Source organism: Platichthys flesus, chromosome 10 (assembly GCF_949316205.1).
Source record: "Platichthys flesus chromosome 10, fPlaFle2.1, whole genome shotgun sequence".
In the NCBI taxonomy this organism is placed as follows: domain Eukaryota; kingdom Metazoa; phylum Chordata; class Actinopteri; order Pleuronectiformes; family Pleuronectidae; genus Platichthys; species Platichthys flesus.
In genome coordinates, this window is record NC_084954.1 from 10,468,788 (window position 1) to 10,491,665 (window position 22,878).

The 22,878-nt window shown below is 42.4% G+C and overlaps 2 protein-coding genes and 1 long non-coding RNA gene across 5 annotated transcripts in view; 2 read left to right on the forward strand and 1 right to left on the reverse strand.

The window, feature by feature from the left end:
* The first annotated feature begins 1,242 nt into the window (after window positions 1-1,242).
* On the forward strand, window positions 1,243-4,345 carry colec11 (collectin sub-family member 11). 2 transcript variants are annotated; one of them, XM_062397273.1, is made up of 7 exons: window positions 1,243-1,419; window positions 1,881-2,044; window positions 2,132-2,203; window positions 2,625-2,696; window positions 3,015-3,068; window positions 3,182-3,277; window positions 3,441-4,345. In XM_062397273.1, the coding sequence occupies exons 1-7, from the start codon at window positions 1,328-1,330 to the stop codon at window positions 3,848-3,850; spliced, it is 960 nt and encodes a 319-aa protein (XP_062253257.1). In that variant the 5' UTR covers window positions 1,243-1,327; the 3' UTR covers window positions 3,851-4,345. The 2 variants fall into 2 exon arrangements, with proteins under 2 accessions (XP_062253257.1, XP_062253258.1); XM_062397274.1 differs by having other exon boundaries at window positions 1,246-1,419; window positions 3,459-4,345.
* On the reverse strand, window positions 3,686-7,393 carry LOC133961900 (uncharacterized). The gene is made up of 3 exons (XR_009922052.1): window positions 7,253-7,393; window positions 6,098-6,226; window positions 3,686-3,822 (listed from the first exon to the last, which is right to left on the reverse strand). It is a non-coding gene; the product is annotated as an uncharacterized LOC133961900 (long non-coding RNA).
* Window positions 7,219-22,878, forward strand: part of LOC133961897 (doublecortin domain-containing protein 2) — an 87,220-nt gene continuing 71,560 nt past the window's right edge. The window contains exons 1-10 of one of the 2 annotated variants that reach the window (XM_062397272.1): window positions 7,219-7,505; window positions 7,694-7,742; window positions 8,649-8,725; window positions 8,855-8,986; window positions 9,505-9,657; window positions 9,779-9,827; window positions 13,533-13,665; window positions 15,777-15,877; window positions 17,023-17,151; window positions 20,157-20,226. In XM_062397272.1, the coding sequence (XP_062253256.1) occupies window positions 7,219-7,505; window positions 7,694-7,742; window positions 8,649-8,725; window positions 8,855-8,986; window positions 9,505-9,657; window positions 9,779-9,827; window positions 13,533-13,665; window positions 15,777-15,877; window positions 17,023-17,151; window positions 20,157-20,226 (1,180 nt within the window). The remainder of the gene's footprint in view (window positions 7,506-7,693; window positions 7,743-8,648; window positions 8,726-8,854; window positions 8,987-9,504; window positions 9,658-9,778; window positions 9,828-13,532; window positions 13,666-15,776; window positions 15,878-17,022; window positions 17,152-20,156; window positions 20,227-22,878) is intronic. The other variant, XM_062397271.1, reaches the window with a different exon arrangement.

Below are 22,878 nucleotides of genomic sequence, written 5' to 3' on the forward strand. Positions count from 1 at the left end.
TTTATGTTCAAAAGTTGAAAAGTCAAAGATATTTCCGTGTTTCCACTTCAGCATAAGACACAATTATATTTTTCTTGTCCAGAGCAAATCGTACAGCAATGACTTTTTCGAGATTTAACGAGAACAATTAATTTACACTGAAGTCTTTTGAAGGATCCAAACTTATTTTTGTTATTATCATCATCTCATCTGAATTGCAAACAAAATAGAAAAAAGAAACAGAACTGATAGAGAGCATTTGTTATTTCAAATGATGCTTGCATGGAGAATGGCTCCATCCTGTGGTGAGTTTGGGGAGAAGCAGATAAGCGCATCTAAAGCCGGATCGCAAACTCTCCTCCAGGTAGAGACAGAGAACATTATGGAGCAGGGATGGACTGAGATGCACTGGAGAGAAGATCATCACAAGGAACCTAGTGCACTCTGGGAGAATGACGTGGCAAAACTCCCTCTACAAAAATAAACTACAGTAAATCATATAAAATCATAATTTCTAAATTTTTTCAACATTAAATTAAAGGATTACAAATGTTTGTAGTCTTGTCTTAGACAATGATGACTCAACTCTTATATGTACAAAGACAAAAAAAGAAATCGTAAAAGAAATGCAATAAATTAACAATACACAAATATCAGCTAAAGCATACACAATACAGCCTAAGTTGTTAAGTAACATAGTTGAGTGAGAATTAAATAAATTACTGCTCGGTGAAAGTTTTTCAGAGGCCTGGGCATCAGTGTCTCATATTCCATTACAAAGCTTTGCAAAGAATCTCGACTTTGATGTTCAATTTCTGTTTATTGTCTTGGTTAGTTGTGCGCATCCATTTAGGCTACATTAATTTTTAATTAAAATTAAATCATATAAGATGACAAATACGCAGTGTGGCACTTTTTTTAATTACACAGACCCTATACATCAGGAGAACTGCAGAATAGTGCAGCAGCCAAAATAAATGTAGATTCACGAAGAGGTTGACATAAGTTCAGACAACTCACACAAACTGAAACACAAGCAAATTGATGGTAAAGTGAAGTTAAGTTATGTAAGCCAAGGTAAGCCACTTTATTTGTTAAAATAAATACAGCAATAAATGATGTACAGGCCAATGGAAATTATTCTCTTCAAATGTTTGTAATATCTTTCCTTTCCCTGTCTAAAGCTCTGATAGACTTTGCAGTTCAGTCCGTGTTTTTATCAGACGCCTCCACCGTCAATCACTCGACTGGTTTCCCAGCCAATTATCTGTGGAGCCCCAGCTGCTTTGGACTTTATCTGTGAACTGTTTATCCCACACATTCTGTGCTGCCTGCAGAGGAACATGAAATGTTTCTTGTGTCCACCACTGTTCAAGGCTCCTGCAAGTCCGTGCACGTTGAGAATACGTTTCTCCTTCTGTCTGGGAAGTTCCTCTACAGGTAGGATGTCCATATTTCTATTTTTACATTCTATATTTCTGTTAAGTTTTTAAGGACTTTTTATTCTGTTTAGTTACTTCTGCTGCCAATATGATCTAAATGAAGCTGAACCGGTCTTTCTTTGGAATAAAAATGAATCATTAACAGATGTTTATATCAAGCTTGAATTCATCTAGTATGAAAAATAAGTTTTATTGTATTTTCCTTATTATTAAAAGTCTGTGTTTCCAAACGTGTGGTAGATATTTATGTAATGAATGCTTATTGTCATGAACAATAGGTTTATTTAATAATGATATGGGATTAATTGCAGTTTTGTGACTCAAACAAGTGATTCCACTTTATCAGTCAGAAATTCTGCATTTTCTGTGTGACATCTAAAGTCAAACTTCAGCTATTTAATGAATAATTCTTAACATTCCTTAATTCTAATCTGTATTTTCTTAATTTCTCCAGTATAGCTCGTTGACCAGTCCATGCAGAAGAATGAGAGGAGAGAAGCTGTTTCTACACACGATACTAACGTCTGTCATGATGAGTCTCTTACCGATACAGACGACTCACGGACAGCAGCACTATACAGAGGAACCCTGCACTGTTCAGATCCTCGTCCCTGGACTCAAAGGTTCTTCAAATAAATTCAATACAAAGTGAACATGGTCTTTATATTTTTTCTGATTTTATATTTTGCTTCTGTATTTTCCTATAAAAGGAGAACCAGGAGAGAAAGGACTAAAAGGAGCACCGGGCAGACCGGGGAGAGTCGGCCCTCCTGGAGAAATCGGTATATTCTTTGCTCTTTCAGAAATGGGAAGATGACAACAGAATCTTTTGTTTCTCAGGGCAGAGGCAAACATTTACCATTAACCCAAGCTTATACATCTCCTCGTTTCTTCAACACAAAAAAAAAAAACTAGGCTAAAGATCACATTGCTCAGGCCTGATAATGTGCTGATACGCTAACAGGCCACCCGGAGATGGTGGAGTGTTTACGTTTGGGTGAGAGGTTGGTGGGGAAAGGATTTGCAGAATCCAAGTGTTTACTGAAGACCTTAATGAGGAGTGGGGGATGTGCTCACACTTTAAAAAGAGATTAACCAGGCTCATCCTATTCATTTACGTGATTTAATGGAAGTAAATAGTGGGTTGAGAATTTCAGTCATTTTTTCCCTTAACTTTAATGGATTTGTTTTACTTTCTTTCAGGCAGACCTGGGCTTAATGGACAGAAAGGAGTTATGGGACGTTACGGAAAAGTGGGCCCCAGTGGAATGAAAGGTCATTACAAAATGAATTAATGCACAGCAGATGTCGCTGTTGAAATTAAATGTACAAGTGTTACAGTATTGTACTGTTGTTTTGAGATGAGATCAACTTTATTGATCCCCCGCCAGGAAAATTCACTTCAGCAGCAGCTACTCAAAACAAGGTCGACAAGAGAAAGTACAAAATAGAATAAAAATATTAATATATGTAAAATGTATCTACACACATTGTAGTAGGCAAATATAAGGAATACTTTAGTTGGCATGTCTATAAAGTAAATAAAGTATAGCCTATTTCATGTTTTATAAATAATTAAATTTAATTTCTCAGGAGTGAAAGGAGACCTGGGGGATCCAGGTCCAATGGGCCCTAATGGAGATCCAGGTGAGATATTATCTTATTCAGTTTGTCAAACAGACTGTAGCTGGATTAAACACACACGTGTTGGAATTTGAGAGAGAGTTACATAGTAAATCCCCACATCTCTTTCTTGTCAGGTGTTCCATGTGAGTGCACACCAATGAGGAACATGATTGGAGAAATGGACATTCTCGTGGCCCAGCTATCGTCTGAGCTGAAATTCATTAAAAATGGTAAGATCTTAGCCCAAGTGATTGTGCCTTTTGCTTAGGTAGGATTTGTGACTCTTCTTATCTGACTTCCTTCCTTTGCTTTACTTGTTATCTTTAAAGAAAAACTGCAAATGCTGGGCATGTCAATGTGAAATTTATAGAAATACAAGTGCTCATTTTTCAGCACTGCCCTCCCCTGCAGCTGTTGCTGGCATAAAAGAGACAGACAGCAAAGTCTATCTGTTGGTGAAGGAGGAGAAACGCTACTCCGACGCCGAGGTCTACTGTCAGACGAGGGGAGGGCACCTGGCCATGCCCAAGGATGAGGGAGCCAACGCGGCCGTCGCGGGGTACATCTCTGAGGTGGGCCTGAGCAGGGTCTACATCGGCATTCACGACCTGGACCAAGAGGGCGTTTTCACCTACGTGGATCGCTCTCCCATGACCACTTTCACAAAATGGAGGAAAGGAGAGCCCAACAACGCCTACGACGATGAAGACTGCGCGGAGATGGTGGCCTCTGGAGAGTGGACCGACGTGGCTTGCCAGCCCACCATGTATTTTGTCTGTGAATTTGACAAGGACAGTGTCTGAGTTATTATAATATAATGCAACAAAAGTTAGGAATATATATATATATACATATCTGTATGATGTTTTTATGTGTAAATATGACAAAATGACGTGCAAGTCGTGCAAACTTGTATTTTTCCATTTTTAGTTCACACAGTCTATTTAGCTATTTATTTTTATTAACTCACATAACAACATGAGTTTTTATTCTCTTTTACTTTTTTAGCACAGCCATAAACTCATACACTGTGAAACCCCACTGTTCCCGGCAGCACGCAGGGCAATAACCTCGGTGTAATAGTTTTTATGTTTAGCAAACTATACACTAAACAATATTTGCTACAGTCATAAACACACCAGGCAAATGAGCAAATGCAGAGGGCTGTGGAATTTGTGGAAAGTTGGAAATCATCGCTTTTAATCAGAGAAATGGAAAACAACTATAATGTTCACTTTTATAATAACAAGTGAGACGATGGTTGTTGTGCAATAAACATTCACTACTAATTTTAAAAAGAGTGTCTGAACATTATTGTCTGCCCCTGAGATAATAACTGTGTTGTACTGAAGCTCTCTGACAAAGGGATGTGTGCTTTGTGGCATTTGCTGCTTCACTAAACACTAAACACTGTTCTGTTGAAAAGAAACAGAAAATGATATCCTTTTGAGTGTTTATCGAAACTGAAGGCTACCACAGGTTCTCTTACATGTTTGGAAGGGGAGGGTTATTCAGCTGCAAACATGCAACTTCTCTACTAGATGTCACTAAAATCTACACACTGAACCTTTAAGTAGCCTAACACAAAAAACTTTCATTTATTATCTAGTGAGCAGTGTGTCTACATCCAAGTGACCTCACATTCACATTCCAGTTTCTAGCTTTAACCAAGTGTTGACTAGATGACCCTGGAGCAGCAGTGATTACAGACTTTAAAATGGGTGACACTGACTGAGTACTAACCACAGTTCCTCCCTGATCTTCCACAGTGACAATACCCAGGAACATCTCTTTGGGTGACCACACCCCGCACTTCTGATTCTGGAGAAAGATGAATAATGCACTCACTCTAAAACCAAGAGATTTAACTCTGATGTTTTTATCTACATTGAATTATTGGATATTTTTGGGGATATTAATGTTGCTTCTAAGGAATTGTTAAATTGATCTAAGGCAGAGAATTCCCAAAAACAGAGAAACAGACACTGAGATGCGTTGGTTTTTCATAGGAAGTTAAATTAGTACAGACATGACCGTTATTAAAAAAATAATGTCTCATCTTAACACAAGAGGGTTGGCGATAATAATGAATTAATTACACTGGGTAATTGTTCGGCGGTGCAATGTTTGCTGAATGAGAAAAACAAGACATTACACACCGCAGGTTCGCAGGACATTATCTCCTTTGAAAATCCTCCATGGTTCATTTGTGTGATTAATAGAAGTTGTCTTACAACCCTGGCTGCTATTGTTTTTTGGGATGGGAATCCCCAGCAGAGATAATATTGCGTCCCTCTAAGACGAGGTATTTGAATATTCACGATGCAGTTCTCCTCATAAAACCCCGAACTGGTCCCTGAAGAAATGAATAATTAATGCAGATATGAATTATGCATTTAATTGACCAGGAGTTGTCTGGCCTAAACCAATTAAGTGCCATTGTTGGTGCAATCTCTGGTTACCTTTGTGGTAAACAATTTGGACAGCGCTGTCTAACAGTGGACTGGCAGATAATCTGTGGTGAGAGGAGCGGCCTGGGAGTGGGAGATATGGAGACAGAGCAGGAAAATAAGAAAAGAAAAAATCACAGCCTGAATTTGATGTCTGGACCTCTAGACTTCTATATCCACCGTGGAATTATCAACATTGTGCTGTAGCAGCGGGGTTTGAGCCTGTGCTCATTTCCCATCATCCCATATATTTTGATAGATCTGGCAGAAGGCAGTTGGGTAATGTTTGTGCTGAGGATAAAGTAGGCTTACTTTAACCCTGCTCGGATGCAAGAAAAGTGAATTTGCGTGTGTGTATCAACGGCTTGAAACGTCTTTATTGACAGCCTCCACATATACAGCACAAAGTTGCTTGCACACAATTTGAATAAATAGTGAAGAGAGTTAAAGATTAATCTAGGTTGGCAGAGTTGTTTATGCCATTGTTTGTAGGATATATACCTGATCTGGTGGCTGCATATTTTTATAGTCCAAATCTTTCTGTTCCCAAATGATGGCTCTAAAGCAATAATGAGGTTATGTTAAAATATAAAAGCTCACCTTCAGCACATGGTGCAACAGTCAGTCTTCAACATGCACATCATCTCTGAATGATGAATGTGGTTCAATGAATTGAAGTCCAGCAGTTAAAAAGATATGGGCCGCTGACCCAGTCCTCAAATAACCAGCCTGTAGCAAAGAAAGAGAGGAAATTAGACATTTCATTTAAAAGGCAGCATCACATCACCCTGATCCTTGCTTGTCATTGGCTCCCTGTCCAGTTTGGAATTGATTGAAAGATTTTACCCATGACATTTGGAGCACTCTGGGGTCTGGCCCCAAGCTATATCCCATAATTGTTGACCCCCTTATGTGCCTGAACACAGCCTGAGATCCTCAGGTGGAGGCTGCTGCCTGTTCCTGTTCAAGTCCAGGTTGAAAACTAAAGGTGCCCGTGCTTCTGCCATCAGGGCCCCTGGGCTTTGGAACGACCTGAGGAGATGAGGCTCGCAGAGTCAGTGACTTCTTTCAAATCACTTCTTAAAACCCATTTTAAAGGCTTTCAATGAAACGTCTTTTTTTATCATTTTCTTTTCCCCTGTAATTGTACTTTTTCATGGCTCATAGCTCTGTATTTGTTAATTGAATTTGAACACTGTTATGTCTCTCATATTTATATTTCTTGATTTGCTGTCAGAGCGCTTCTTAATTTGTATATTAACTGTTGTAATGGAAGTTTTTTATCATTATTATTTCAACACAACTATATAAGTAATCAAATACACAACTTGACCCTTTTTAAACTTGAATCAAATGAACTCAAGTTAAGACGTCATGTGGGCCTACATGTCGAATCTGCTGCGGTAAAAGTCACGGATAAGTAAATTAATTATTTGCTGTTGGCTCGATGCCTTGGAAAAGCTTACGTTATGGAACCAATCCCCAGATTAAAGTTAGCATCAAACAAAGGCAAGGTGCTAACAAACTAGCTCCCAGTTAGGTTGGGTTTCTTAACGCTGCTCCTCTCGTGTGGAGGAACTGGTTTCCATGTCACCTGCTATCTCCTGTTACGTCTCCGGACACAAACCTGACATATATATACAGTTGACAGCGGACAGCGCCATCATTGTTTGTTTGTTATTGTTGTTGTTGTGAACATCACCTGTTAGCCAGGTCCCAGAATGCCGGGCCCACCGGGCAGAAGAGGCGACCCACCTCCAACCAGAATAGTACGGGTCTACCGGAACGGGGACGCCTTCTTTCCCGGAAGGACGATAGCGGTAAACCCGCGGCAGGTGTCGACCTTCGACGGCTTCCTGACCTCGGTGACCCGCGGAGTGGAGGCTCCGTTCGGCGCCGTCAGGAGGCTCTACACGCCGGTGCTGGGCCACACGGTTCGGCGTCTGGACGAGCTGAAGCACGGGAGTCTGTACGTCGCCGCGGGGAACGAGCAGTTTAAAATGCTGGGGTAGGCACCAGGCTGATGTGAGGTGTGTGTGTGTGTTTGTTTGTGTGTGTGTGTGTGGAGGGGATTCTTTAACCGAAGATGAGCTCCAATCTGGGCCCTGAAGTCGTGCCTTCCTTTAGCAAGTGAGCTCCAGTCTGGAAACGTCACTGTCCCTAAAACATGCCTCCCTTCACTCTCTTTACTTCCAGCTACAGCGAGATCACAACCAAGAAGCCGGAGAATAAGAAAAGAGAACAGGTAAAAGCTCTGACATGTTTGTATTTTCTTTCCACTGAAATGAACTAAACTAACTTCCAACTATAAAACGTTTTTTGATAAATATATGATGAGGAGTTTTTCCAAAGTGGTTTGTTATTGGGACCAAACACTCAAACACCATAGTGCTTATGCTACACAGGAGATCAGTTGGAGTTGAACATTTAAAGAGACTCAAGCAATTCCCTATCCATATATGAATCAGGACAGGGGATTAAAACAATATCAGTAATTCTAGATATTCATCAGTAACAAATTAACAAATAAATAATAAATATTGATATATTTTGTATGCCTTGCGGAAGAACGGTGAGGAGCTATAACACAATTGATCTACATACGATTTGTAAAATGTTTTGCTCTTTATCAAGTGTTTGTCATTTTATGCTCATAAAGTTTCAAGTTTATTTATGTCATTCCAGCCGAATCTCTAAAACAAACAGTGGAACCAAACTGCATTTCCCGGGACTTGTCTGCACACACAAAAGGGTTAAAAGACAAAAAGAGTAAATAAAGTTTGAAGCTATGATTTGGAGTAATACAAAACATATTGCTAGTACAGGTTTTTAAAATAAAGGAGAAGTGAAGTTTGGTGAAAGCAGATTTATTCGGCTGATGTTTGTCATTCAGGTTTGGGAATAAAGGAAGAGTTTTAAGTTGAGATGTAATGAAATGTTGATGGACTGCTGCAACTTTACATGATTGCTCGATACTTCTGTGTATACATGTTTTGAAAAGAAAATTCTCACCCCACATCTGGGATCTGCTGCAGCCACTCTCCCAGTTAAGGGGTTGCAGCCCTAATGCTCCTACTGTCATTGTGATCACTGTCCCAGTAAAAGGCCATATACGAGTATATTCCCTAATATTATTTATGTATTTCTTTAGATCCAACCTGTTGTTCACAGCAGAATAGCAGTTTCTGCTCGCTGGAAGAGAACCGCTGATGAGTCCTGCACAATAAAGTGAGTATGGATTTTTAGCTGGATCTAAAGTTGTTAAGTTATTAAAGATGTTCTGTGTTGTGGAATGTAATTCATAAATATATATATATATAATTCAGTCTGTGTCTCATACGTTGCTGTGCTTCTCAGTGTCTTTACAAACGGGGACGTCTTGGGGCCTCCAGCTCGGATACGGATCCCAAAGTACACTCTCAGAAGCTGGGAGAATGTTTTAGCCATGGTGACGGAGAAAGTGCATCTTCGCACCGGTGCTGTGTACAGGTGATGACTAATGTCACTTTATTGTTTTAACGTAGTCATTTAACAGGGAGTGGCTAGCACAGACATTCAAAATATACGTCCTGACTGTAAAGAATATATATTTTAATTATTTTTAAAAATATTTTTCCATGACAGAAATGATGCTGTTCATTATGTTTTTCAAATAACCGCAGTTTATTGAAAATTATACACAGTCATATGGCTTGGCTCTAGAGACTCAGCTTCTCTAATACGGATGAAGGAATGATTAGTGGAGGCTTTCCTGTCAGTTTAAATGCATTAGCAGAGTGGAAAGATTTCTCTAATTAATAAGTGATCGTGAGGGTTGTGATGTGCTCACTGCAATTCATCTAAAGCTGCTTGATAGGTGAACACTGCCTTAATGGATATTTTAAAATATGCCTGCATTAAATGTAACCAGTTGGGCACTATTTGGGACATCTAACAATCTAAAACACTGATATTCATAAAGCAAACACTTAGAAGATGCTGTGCAATTTCTTTATTTGCATTCACAGGCTTTGCACATTACATGGACAGCCTGTCTGCGCTTCCGCTCAACTGGAGAACCACCAGCACTACGTTGCAGTTGGTGCAGAGAGGTTTAAAGCTCTCCCATATGATCGGTGCGTCCCCAGGCCTTCTATCAGGCCAAACAACTCAATTGAAAGGTATGAGACTGATGAGGAGAATGACTTTCCACTTCAGCAAATCAAATAACTATTAGATTCCTGTATTGATATAGAAAGGAAAGAGAAAATGTATGAGGTTTCCCCTCTTTCTTCTCTGCAGTCAAGACGTCCTGCCTCCTATTAGAAAGACAAGACATGCAAAGGATGAGGTGAGTGGAGTTGCTTCAGAGTCTTTCCCTGCTTGTATCAGGCTAACTTGTCATATTCCCTCCTCAGTTTATTGTTGTAACACTCGGTCGCATCACGGTGGAAAAGTGGATCCTTGTGCACACAGCATTTCAATTAACATTTCCCACGTGCGAGACTTGTCGTGGGGGTGTAATTCGTTATGAAACAGTGCTATCATCAATCACTGTCTGCGGGAGGCATTGAGTTACCGTTGCTTTTCACTTTGATGGGTAATCCCCACAGAGACGGGCTGGCCCACTTGATCAAGTGCAGTGAGCCTCACAGACAGATCATATGCACCAGGGGGACTTTACTGACTGAAAAAAAACACACACACACAAAAAAAATCTCTTATTCAAACCAGAACCGGGACAATTTGTATTGTGATTAAGTAGACGGTGAAATGCTTTGAATCCATGTGAGGATTGCGCTGTGGCGGGGCCTGAGATGAACACCAAATCACACGCTGAAGATGAGAACATGCCCACTCAGCAGGTTGCGGTAGAGGTGGCGGGGGGGCCTGTGAGAGATGGGTCTGACATCTGATTTTCCTAACCATGAAAGATGACAATGTTTTGGCGGATGCCTTGTTTTTTTTGTTTTTTTTTTCAGACACAGAAAAATACCCCCAACCATGTCTCCAGCTGTGTATGTGGTTGACTTTCATTATGTTCAGAAGCATTATAAATATCTGTTAGCAATATTATGGAATCTTTTTAAATGCTTCTATCTAAGATGTCTCCTCCATATTAAAATGTATTCAGGCATAAAACAGTAGCTTAAACCACATTGTTATCAAACTTTGCTTTGCTGAGGTTCGGTCCTAACACTAAAGATGAGACAATCTGAATGGATACCCGTAAGACCAGAGCCCGTGCCATTTCTCCCAGTACCATGAGGTGGAGACAGAGACAGGGTTATGGCTGGTGTTTTGCATCCAGCAGCTCATTGCATTATTAGTCATTCACTAGACATGATGCTGCTGCATTTTACTCCCTGTGCCTCTTCGCCTGATCCCTCATGAATTTGTAAACATGATTTGACCAGTTAATAAGGAGCTTTCAGAGGGGAAAGAGACATGTGACAAATACAGCCCACAGTGTCCTGATCCTTCAGTGGTTGAGCTTACTGATTATACATACATTTATGGGGTCGTGCTTGTCATTAATTTCAGTTTGACCTCACAAAACAACAGCAGTCTGGTCTGAAACGCCCGTAAAAATATCTTTTCAAACATGCACAGCGAGGCAGTGTAAAATGTAACCTTGTCTGCACTGGCGGCGGAGCATTTCGACTCTGCCGGATGGGACATCTGGTCTGGGAGCAGCCACTGAAGTCTAAAGTGACGGCTCTGCAGAGTGCAGCATTGAAACCCTCCAGTATAACGTGTTCCCGCTTGGAAGCGAGCACATACGCTGAGCTAGGTGTTCCCACACATGAAGAGGTGGAAAGTTCCCGAGGTAGACGCGGCATTAAGAGAAGATTAATAGGGGAGAGGGGGAATGCAGAGAGACGGAGATAAAAAAGAATAATGGTGTGCATCAAAGCAATGCTTTCATATTACAGTAATCGTAATGAGCGGTGCAATTGTGCCGCAAATGTACTTCACACTAAGCATCCTGTGAAAACAGCACAGAGCGTCTGATTAGAGCTTTTAATAGCCGCGCTTCTCTGACATCAGCAGTGACTGGCCGCTGCTCCTCATTTCTCTGCTTCCCTGTGGATGATGTCATTGGTTTGGGGAAGCAGCGATGCCCCGTGGAAAACTACACCCCCCCGCCGCTGCTGCTGCTGCCAGCATGTCTGCTCGCTGAGGACCCGGGCCATGGGAGTGGCTCGGACTGATACCGCAGCCAGTGTGGCTGGGAGCTGGTCGGTCCAGTTGGTCGGGACCCCCTGTTTTCCCCTGGCTATCATATCACAGTGTCCTCTTGCTGACTCCTGTTCTCTGCCACTTGAGAGGGGCTCCAGATTACATGCTGCTCGGTCCCCCCCGAGCCCCCTTCACACTAACTCACTTGCTTCTACTGGTCCCTCTCTCTCTCTCTCTCTCTCAGCCCTCCTGATACACACAGTTGTCGGCTCCTGCAGGACGTGGTACTGTAGATATGTAATGCAGAATGAGAGGGGGATATGACCTCAGCTTTTCCACTGCTGTGTTTCCACTTGTAACGCTACTTGTACTGTACTCTCCTGGCTCCGCAGCACCCGCCGTCCTCTGCCTTCTCCTCCCAGAGTGAGACGCTCTTGATTTAACCCTGTGGATTTAAATAAAATCTATTTACATCTCACCACCAGGCTGTAAACATTGGAAAACAAGCTGCTCAATTTTGGGCTTCTCGGATTCCTTTTTGATTGTGACCTTTTACCGTCAAGTTGCCTCGCGTCGCTCGCAGAGGAGTCGAGGTTATGAAACTGAATCAACAGCTCGCCACTGCGACAGTGCCACTTCTCCTCCGGCTTTGATCTAGCGTCGTTGTGGACACTACCGCGCTGGAGTGTGAACTCCATTTCAACCCATCCTTTCGCTGAACACACCAGACAAACTTCACTCTGCTTTTGTTGTTTTATTTCTCTCCCTCGGCCCACCAACGGCTGTAGAAATTCAAAAGAATATCAACAGACTTTGCCTCTGCATTAAAGACAGCAAACAAGTGAAGAAACAATGCGGTTATTCCCCAGACTCCATGTTAGTGAGCTTGCAAACACCATTGCCAGAAGTGTATTCTGGTGGAAGCCTGAGATCACTACACTATCCCCCGAGCCAGCCCAGGGATCCAGCCAGGCAGCTGCAGTAAAGAGCACTGTAGCTGAAAAGAAACATTAAGTCTGCTCTCTCCCGCTCTGTGTATCTGTGTCTCTCAGTCTCTGTGAGGGAGACATACCTCACCTTGCTACCTACAGAGGGGATGAGGAGCCTGTGAGAAGAAAATTGCCTTTTGTGGAAGCATTAATTCAGATGTGTACCTTGCTGTCTGAACATCACTCTGAACTCTCCCGTCTGCTCTCTCTCTCTCTCTCTCTCTCTCTCTCTCTCTCTCTCTCTCTCTCTCTCTCTCTCTCTCTCTCTCTCTCTCTCTCTCTCTCTCTCGCTCTGGCTCTGGCTCTGGCTCTCTCTTTCCTTCTCTCTTTTCCTCTCTTGCTCCTTCACTCTCCCACAATGCTACTAAGTCCCCAGCCCGTTTCCCCCCCCCCTCCCCTCTCCATCAATAACCTTCCACCGTCTACTGCCGAAGAATAAGTTATTCCCTACGACTCCCTCCCTTTCCCTTTAAGCTTGTTTTGATTTTCATTGTTTGATCTGGCTTGATAAATAAGACAAATGCAGTTAGAAATTCATGGCTGCCCCATTTCATCAATAAATGATTAGTTTGCCACGCTCCCTAGTGATTGATAGGTTGTGCAAGGGATGTATTGGAACCAGATGAATTCAATACAGTAGGAATCACGGGGGAGCTACAAAGCACATCAGCTCAAGAAAAATTGAGGTCAATGGAAAACGTAAAAAAGGGTTGAAAAGAAGAGAAACAAGTTTCGCCTCAGCGTGTTTTGTCTGTTTTTTTTTCTTCTTCTTCCTCTTAAAGAGAACAACAGCAACCAAGTCAATAATGAATCACAAAGAAATCTAAGGAAACACGCCTTAATCTGTGGCCTCGTTTTCTCCTCTACTGTGTCTGTCCGTGTAGTTTCCTCACACAGGCTTTAGCGCGGACCCTGAACACACAGCCAGGGGCCACATGAAGAAACACACGGCCAAGCCAGACGGAACCAAACATCAGAGGCGGGTGTCCAGAAGCACAGTTCTCCACCCAACAGGGGGTAAGCAGAGCAATTCTATAAGCACATCTCTCCTGCCCTCTCCTGTGTATCATGGACACATGTATAACGAGGGATGACACGTCTCCACTTCCTCCCACCAGTCAGAAATCTAGCCAATATATACCATAAAGGAATGCTGCCATCTTGTGGCAAAGACCCAATTTGGCGCCAGAGTCCGCTGAAACACACTCTCGACCAATCACAAGTCAGTCTGAGCTGTCAATCATTACCTTTCACTCTTTTAAAAAGGATCAAACAACCATTTAAAACTGAACTTATTGGAAAAACGAAGACTGCCTAAAATAATATTTCGACTTTTTTAGCTTGGGTCATCTGCTAATAACATAGAATGTATATGGCTAACATGGAGGAGGCAGGGTTCATGATCCTACAGCAGCCAGCCACTAGGGGGCGATCAAGACATTTTGGCTTATTGGGAGCTCTCATTTCATCCATCTTTATGTACAGTTAATGGCGTGTACGGGTGAAGTGTGCATGCGTGGGAGTGTGCAAGATGAAAGTGTTGTGTGTGTTGGGAGTAAAGAGGAAGTCTACTGTTCGGTTTGTCCTGGAGCTTCCTCTGAATGATCAACCTGTTCCTTTTAAAGTCCAAACAGAGCACAGCTCCCAGTAAGAAACACGACTCTTTTCTGTGAATATTAAACAGAACAAGACTTCAAACACCGTCAAGGGGGCTTAAATCATAGATGAATTCAATCAGGCCATTTTGTTGAGTATGAATCCAGAAAGCCCCGCTAACTATGTGGGGGGAAACAAATCGCTCCAATTTTCTCCTGATGTGGGAATCCAAATGGTAATAAGTTATTAATCACAAATATCGCTGACAGAAGATCATAAAAGTGACAAAACACCGCTTTGGATTGATGGTTTGGAACGTTTCAGCAGTTGGCTGTTTAAAAGTCATACTCTGTTAATAATAAAGAGACGGCGTGTCTTTACTTCTCCTGTTTAGTTATTCAGGAGGTGTTGTTTCATGGCTGTTTGTTTTACCATCTGTGCTCAGTAATGCACTGACTCGACTTGAAAGACTCATCCTGTGCCACAAACAATGTTATGCGGTGGACTAGATTGGATAATTGCCACAGTTTGAAACCTGCCATGTTTTCTCTTACTGAGAGAGAATATTTGTTTTTTCGTGCTCGTGTTGGGCTCGTGTCAGGATAATGTTGTTGTTTGTAGCCAGACCAGAGTGGAGTTTCTTGGCCACACTTTTTTTGCACCTGACCTTGCTTATATAGTGTGGTTTCCTCTCACAGAAGTCATTAACCAAAGGCCGGTCTGTTAGATAAAAGTCACGACTCTGCTCCAGAATGAAATCACCTCCTGAGAACACTTAATAAAGGCAGGGTGCGTTCACAAGCGTCATCAGGTACCGGATCAGAGCTTTTGGCATCAGATTTGTTCCATCATTTTCTCCTTTTTGTAAACACAGTGAGTCTAGTAGGAGATCCAAAAATAATACCCGACTGAAATACATAATCAAGTCTACATGGTTTTGCAGTTATGTAATTTCGTCTTTGAGCTACGAACCGAGTTTATTTTTCTGCACGTTTTCCCTCCGCCTTATCTGTGATTAATCTGCATGCTCGGTTATTTACTATTTAGATGAAAATACTTAAGGCCGTCGAGGTGGATTCAGGCTCAATAGTGTGTTTCATTTATCACATTCCTGACTGCATCAGGTCCAGCAGCGGCAGAAAAAAAAAGGGAGTTTGTTTTCATGGAGAGAAAACCGCTGTGACATTGCCATATAAGCTATTCCCCACATGCATCAGGAGCAACCTGTCACTGTCAAGAGCTAACCCCCCCGGTCCGAGAGTTCACTCTGAATGACCATATTTGCGGCGCGGCAGCTGTGGCTCTCCGTGGCGCTTTCGTCTGTAAGACCCGTTTCCACACAAATAAGTGGATGGACAGCGACATTGATCTCTTGTGAAGTTGAACAGGGGAAAAAAAGGGGGGGGGGGAGAGGACAGGAGGGCAGTGAGGGATGGAGGGAGAGGAAGGGGGGGGAGAGTGGATGAGAGTGCAGAAGAATGAGAAGGCGACTGCCAGCCGATGAGGTAATTGTGATTAATCACTTTTCACAGAGGGCAGTGTGTTCAATGCGCAAAACAAAAGAAGGGAGACGGCGGGAGCGGCCGAGGTGCAGGAGGACCGCCGGTTGGAGGTGGACCTGCCGATTGATCAGGTAAAACACCGACCGCACACAGACCTGCAGCCTGTTGACGTGTTCAACATGTCATCTTTGAACAGCTCGGGCCTTTTTTTTTTTTTTTTTATCTTACGAGAGTCATCCCCAAAGACAAACACTGATTCCAACTTTTCCAACACGCCTCGAAGACAAGCAGAAGCAGAGTGTAAATGTCGATTACGCAACACAACAAGCTATTTAAAGCCGCTTTGATGTGAGATGAATGGATCGGATGGAAACGTGTGTCTGCTGCTACATCAGGGTTGTAGTCAAACAGAGAAGATCTAGGTCGACTGAAATCTTGCCGACTCTCAACCAATCAATTGGTCGCAGGAGAGAAAACATCTGCACATGACAGAGTAACTAAGCAGTGCATTGAGTGCCATCTACCTGATTGAGCCTTGTTAGCCTTAAATAATTAAAGTTAGGATCGGCAAGTTCTTTCTGAAACTGTTTGCTTCTTACTTATTGAAATCCTCTTAATTTCCTGATAGCCATCAATGAGTAGACAGCAAGCTGGTGTTTGTGGCCCTGACAGGACTGTAATAAACAAAACCCATTGAATGGACTGAATGAAATGAAACGATTGGCCGGCCTCCCCATCTGTCCCTCACCATGTGCTTGTCTATGTCAATGAAAAGGGGAGGAGGGAAAAAACGCACCTTTGTTTTAAAAGGTATTAGTTCTTTATTGGCTATTACAGTCCTTAAGGCGATTAATGTAGAGGTTTTGTTCTTATGAAAGTAACACCTCCGATTGTGTGACAAATGAGAATTTGTTGAGCCACCAGTCTATCAGAGGCCACTGCCCTTTTTACTACAGTAGCATCATCTCCTCCTGCTGAGCTTGACCTTTCTGTGTTTTTCAACTTCTAACAGAATAAAAAATACACTTCTCTCATTTTCTTTTCACTCTTTTAGTTGTTAACTTGCGATTCCTTACGGTCGTTATTTCTCAGTTATTTCTGCCGTCGCACAAGCTCAGTAAGTTTAAAACAAAAAAAAAGGATTATTTTCTGAGCGGAATAAGGATTATAAATGCTCATGCGAACGAGTTGCATTAATATATAAATATTTTGTAAAATCAATACAGCAGTACAGTACAGCGTAAGCCAAGGGGGATCTCTGTTTCCCTTCCTGCAGGTTGAGGCCAAGATAGTTGAAGAGGAGTACGGAGATGGGAGCTGTTCTGCGAGCCCTTCCAAGGCCCCCCCGCATGATTCACACGGCTGGTGTCTGCAGAGGTCTTCGTCTGCAGGTTCCCGGAATGATGTAAGTACCCTTATTATAAGTTTTATACAGTGAGTATTTCACTTTTAGTTCATTTTTACTTTATTATTACGTCCAATTTTTTCATTTGCTTTTTGATTAGGTCACATAAAAATGGTCTAACCAGCAATTATGGTAATCACCGGGCCCGTAATTGCATGAGCAACACACAGACCTGCTTCCGGCAACAATACCTTCACATAATGTGTGTGTAACCTGTTTTTCTGTAGCCATGGTTGTCTCTGTATATAATGTCCTGTGTATTTACCAGTGCAGCCTTTCTTCAGGGCACGGAGAGTCAGTAAAGAGCATCAGGCCACAGCGCTGCTACTGGAGACTCAGGATTAAAGACGCCTGAGCCTCAGGTTCAACTTTTCATGTAGCATGAGTTTTTTTTTTTTTTCTTTTTTTAAAGCTTCTCGCTGCAGCCAAAGGTACTGTGTGTATCACAGAGAAGAAACACATAAAGTGTGTGTCTGTAATTTGTCGAGCTCCACAAAAGCACGCGGCTGTATTTGATGTCTGTCCTCACTCTGGTTATTGTGTAATGTTCTCTGTGATGGAGTAGGGCTGAGCTGTGCATGTTTTTGCATGGGTCTGTGGTTCCTAGAAATTACACTCATTTAAATGCACTTATTTTTGCTCTAATAATCCTCGAGAGACGACAATATGGAGCAGTGTAACTGTGATGAATGCACACAATAGTTGGGTGATATTACCATTCCAAGCAATTTCATTTGGCATTGAAATGAGAAGATATTGAGTCTTATTTAAGCAATCAATAACCTTGAACATTTTGTTTTAATGAAAACTATAATTTCAGGCAGTGGCAATCACACCATAGGGGAATGTTTTGGTGTGGCGATGATTTTGCTGCCGTATGCACTTTTGCAATAAAGATATTCTTATCAGGATAATTATTGACTTCTGGGGGCCAGTTATGACCTGGGCTAAAGACCTCATCAATAGCTTAATTCATTACTTATTGCTTGTAGTCATACCGGAATGTTGCTGATTCAGATTGGCTATGGATTTGACCATTAGATAGTAGAAAGTAATAATAACGATAATAATGATCCGTGCGAGGACTCAGCTACTTTTTGCAATAATTAAGTTGTAAAGCAGTTTTTGATTCGTCAGCCAATGAACACTGACATGAGGAGAAGGAGGTTTTTTTGTTGCGAGCTCTCCATTTGAAGACATCATGCCAGAACACATCCTCATCAGGACTAAGTACAGTTTACACTACAGTTGTCAAAGCTGCGTCAGGTCTGAGGACATTAACTGAGCCTGACATAGAAAATTAAAGTAGACATCAGAAAAGGGGGAAACCAGCGTTCTGAGCCTCACCAAAATCTTTCCCTGCAGCTTTTCTGTTTTATCTTTTATCCATGTTTTAACAAGACCCGCATCATATTTTTAAACGTTGTTGTCAGACTGGAAATAATGATGCTGCAGGTGAGACCTCCTTACTTAAAGTCTAACCATCACTCACGCGTGCTCTCCTCTTTTCCCTTTGAGGCCAAACAGACTGTCGCTGTCTACGTTGTCGGCAACCTCATCATTTAGAGGGCTGTGAATAATAATGAGGGATAACTGAACTGCTATGACTCATACTTTGAGCTGAGTTCGGACAGATTTCCTCCCACTCCGGCGCTCATACGCGCTTGTGAAATGCCCCCCATCCCCTCGTATAGGTGCATGTATATAGTAGATATTGATGACCGAATTCAATTACATGATTACATTTTCAGCCGAAGCTTTAAATGATTTATCGCGGGGGAATTTAAATAGTGAATACATTTGCAGACAGTACACCGGCGAGGCAGCTGCGCACGTGTGATATTGACCTGTGTGGTCCGGGCCAAATAAAGAACAACGAGATTCAGCATCTCCGCCAAGTGGAGATGTCCGCTGGGAGTGAAGTCAGGCTATCTGGGTGGAAGAGAGCGAAGGATGGCGAGCGCGAGTCTGATGCACATTTATTAAAGCTTTTCTTATAATCACTTGACTGACTTTTGTTGGGCTTTTCCGAAGGTTGGCTTTTCCTTTAGAGTGCACTTTGTTAAAAAGCTGATTGATTTCATGCTGGGGAGGGGGGGGTCTGTCTATGTTCTGGATGTCATACACTTTGAGGTAATGTGGACAAGGGTGGATTTGCGCTCAGCGGTGTCGGATCACGTTTACAACTATCATTTGTTTTGATTTGACTCATATTGGCTGATTTATCAACCAGTCAGCTAAGCATTTTTTCTTAATTAATATTGTTAGAAATGCCAATACGACGAGGGACGTCTGATCAATCGTCTTCCTCTCCGTAGGAATTTTGTGATCAAAAATCGAATCGTTATCGAGCGCCCCATTGATCCATCCTTTCCTTTCCCAATACAGGTCCATTTCAATTGTCTTTCAGCTGTTTTCCCGTGATCCTATTCCCTGAAGTTTAGGTTAGCCATTTCAAAGGCCTTATTCACCCCACGCAAGGTCAACTATAATCAACTCTAGACAATGTCATCGCCTGGCTTTTCCAGCGAGCCAGGCGGAGGAAGACGATTCCTCTGGGCTTTTAAGGACTTGCTACATTATACTGCTCAATTACTGTTCATTAGACAGTGTACAGCCATTAATCAGACTGAGATGTTCTGCTAGTTCTCAGCAGGGACGATGAACTGGGGGGAAATTTATTCCGGCTTCCTGTCTGGGCCACTGTTTAGTAGTAAGGGGAGAGATGGCACTTTGGAATGCACTGAAGCTCTCAGTACAGAGACATCCTAAACTGAGCTGCTACTCCTCTCTGTTTTCAAGTCAAGTTCTCCACTCCATGCAGCCCTGTCTCGGAATTTTTTAAAAACACAGGCTTTGTCAGAGATTTACTGCATATGTGGGAGAGTATTACGAATCTGATATATCACCGAAAGGGGGGCAAGCTGACAGATTTACTGATTAGAGCTTCATATGCATTGAATATGACTAGATGATGATATGAGAAACTGATTTATGTTTTCCAGGAGGCTAAGGAGAGGGAGGTGTCTTACAGGCTCAGCAGAATACGGTCACGGATGTCCCGCTTTTTCAAGGGTAGGTTCATCAAAGCATAAAGCCTGGTAGCGGCGGCGGCGGCGGCCCCCGCATTCCCCTCCGCAGCACCTACTGCACCCATAAAGAGACCACTAATACACTCCGCATTACCAGTTCCTCCCTCACATCGCATGTCACCAGATCCGCGACCACCTCTCAACATCTGGGAGAGCTTTACGCCATGCTTTATGGAGACCATCTGGTTGAGTGGGTTTCTTTTGCCTCTCCTATCTCAGATGACTTATTCCGGTATTAAAGGCACCAGCACATCAAGGTGTGCCACGCTGAGAGCCTGGGAGTATTCACCACTTTTTTTTATATCCCGTGTCCTTTGTAATTTGGAACCACTCAGACAGAATGAGAAGGATATGCACCTTGTTACTATGAAAATCCTTGTTTTTCTCCACAACTTCTTATTCTAAGTAGAATTACATGGTCCGGCTTTTATTCGATCAATCTGGCGAAGAACACATCTGCAACAGCAACAACAAAATAGGTGCTGTACACATTTGATTATCGGGCGCAGAGAAGATAACATAGGGATTTAAAACACAGACCAAAGCAGTGATGTAAACTTGACATTCTCCTTTGTTGGGGGAATATGCCTTTCAGTTTGCTCAGGCAATTTCATTCTAATTGCCGACAAAACACAGGCTTTAGTAGCGAGGCCCATTCAGTGGTTTCCCAGCATCTTCTATTGTCCCTTGTGAAAATTCCAAAGGTGACTAATGGAACAGGATGCGAATCCCTGCAGGTGGTTATCACTGTTTGCCCTTCAATCTGAGGTTCACTCTGTCAGTGTGACACCAGGAAAATCACTGCATCCTGTGCTAACAGCAGGCTCCCTGCCCCACGCACATGTCAGCCGTGCTCTAATAAAGGTACACAAATACACATCCACGTGCATTCACAAAGGCACATTATTGAGGAGGAGCGGCAGTCCGCATCGAACGTTTCTGCCACAGACGTGTGCATGATTTCTACCTACAAATATGTATTTGCTCTTGATTATCCTCATATTGAGAGTACTAGAGGTCGAGATGCAGCCTCGTGCTCTCTAGCGCTGCCTATGATTTCCCTGCAGAATGCCAATGGGCACTGTAGGGGGCATTCGAAATATATCACAGCACATCATTGCTTGCCTAGTACACACTGACGTACTCATTTTTCTGTCCCTATCGCGTAATATATTGTTGTTGCTATTTATGAATGGTTTGGCATCATTCATGCCTCACAGTCCCTCGCTGTCACTGTGGATCTGCAGATGACTCAAATGCAAAGCATAACTGGAGACTCCAGCCACAGAGGCGAGAAGCAGGGAGTAGAAGGGAATTGGAGTGATCTGTAACAAAATCAAACCTGCCTGCCACTTGTCTCGCCTCCGAATGTCTATAGCCGGGGCCAGTTTTCATCCTTGAAAGGCATTTTTCGGCTGAGTGAAAATAGTTGACCTTTTTCTTAAAAGCAAATCCACCATTAAAGTACTTACTGCACCCTGTCGCCTTCATACACTGTACTTTACAAGGAGTATGCCATCTTGACTCCCGTGTATAAAAACAGGCGATACTACTTTGTTCAGTTTGGCTGAGATTCTCCTTCAAAAGTTATTGGCACCGTGTACAATGGCCTTGTAATTTATGGGAACTGTTAGGGCCTCTGACAGAAGTTGTAAAGCATCCTGACTGATTGGTTAGATGGGAGATGTGTGCACTCATGGCATATTGTCGCCTGTATGTGCGCGCGCGACATGCAGGGAGTTGCACGGCTTGCTCTGTCACAGATAAATTACTCCACACAGTCAAATTAAGTTGTTGTAAATCACCCCGCGGACCCGAGACTAGTCCTGAGTGACGACCTTTACGCCTATTTGACTTTAACTCTTATTTATGTTAATCACATCTGTATTATATCGACAGTAAAACTGTGTCATATTCTGAAAGGTCATTGTTTTGCAGCACAGCCTCTGACAGGAGCAGAAAAACACACTTGTTTTGTTGATTATGAAGTGTTAGAAGTATGGACATGCTAGAGAAAATATATTTTCCAGTATTTCCCGGGGAAAAAAAGAAGCAAACACTCCCTATTGGTATCTGATGACTGTCATTAAAATGTATTTAATATACAAATAATAAGGGACTGATTTAACTTAAAATACCCACTGATTTCAAATCCATAGAACGTAGTAGATCTACAGAGCAAAGCCGTGCTCATCAACCATATGTGGACACAGCATGCGCCATGTTATTTTATCGCATTATAAGAAGATGTGAGCATTACAGATGCTTGGTGTGGATATTACAAACTTATGAAATCCCATTACAAAGGGCTCCGGTTTCATTGTATTTACGGCGCTTATGTAAAGCCCGTGTTCTGTGGATGTTAGCCTACTACACTGCATCTTATCCTATGTTGCCTCTGCTTCATTCTTCCCATGTAAAGTTTTTATTCAGGCAAAGAGCAGCCTTGGGGATGGCTTCGCCGAGGGAGCATTAGAGCCTTCGTTAACTGTACTCTAAAGTTGGAATAAAATGTATGCTTTTCTTCTCATTCATCACATAGATGTCATGAAAGGCCTTCAAGAGACGCCAGCTCCCAGTAGCGTCCTTTTTTTTTTATTACATGTACATGGTGAAAAATAATAAGTTCTAAAGG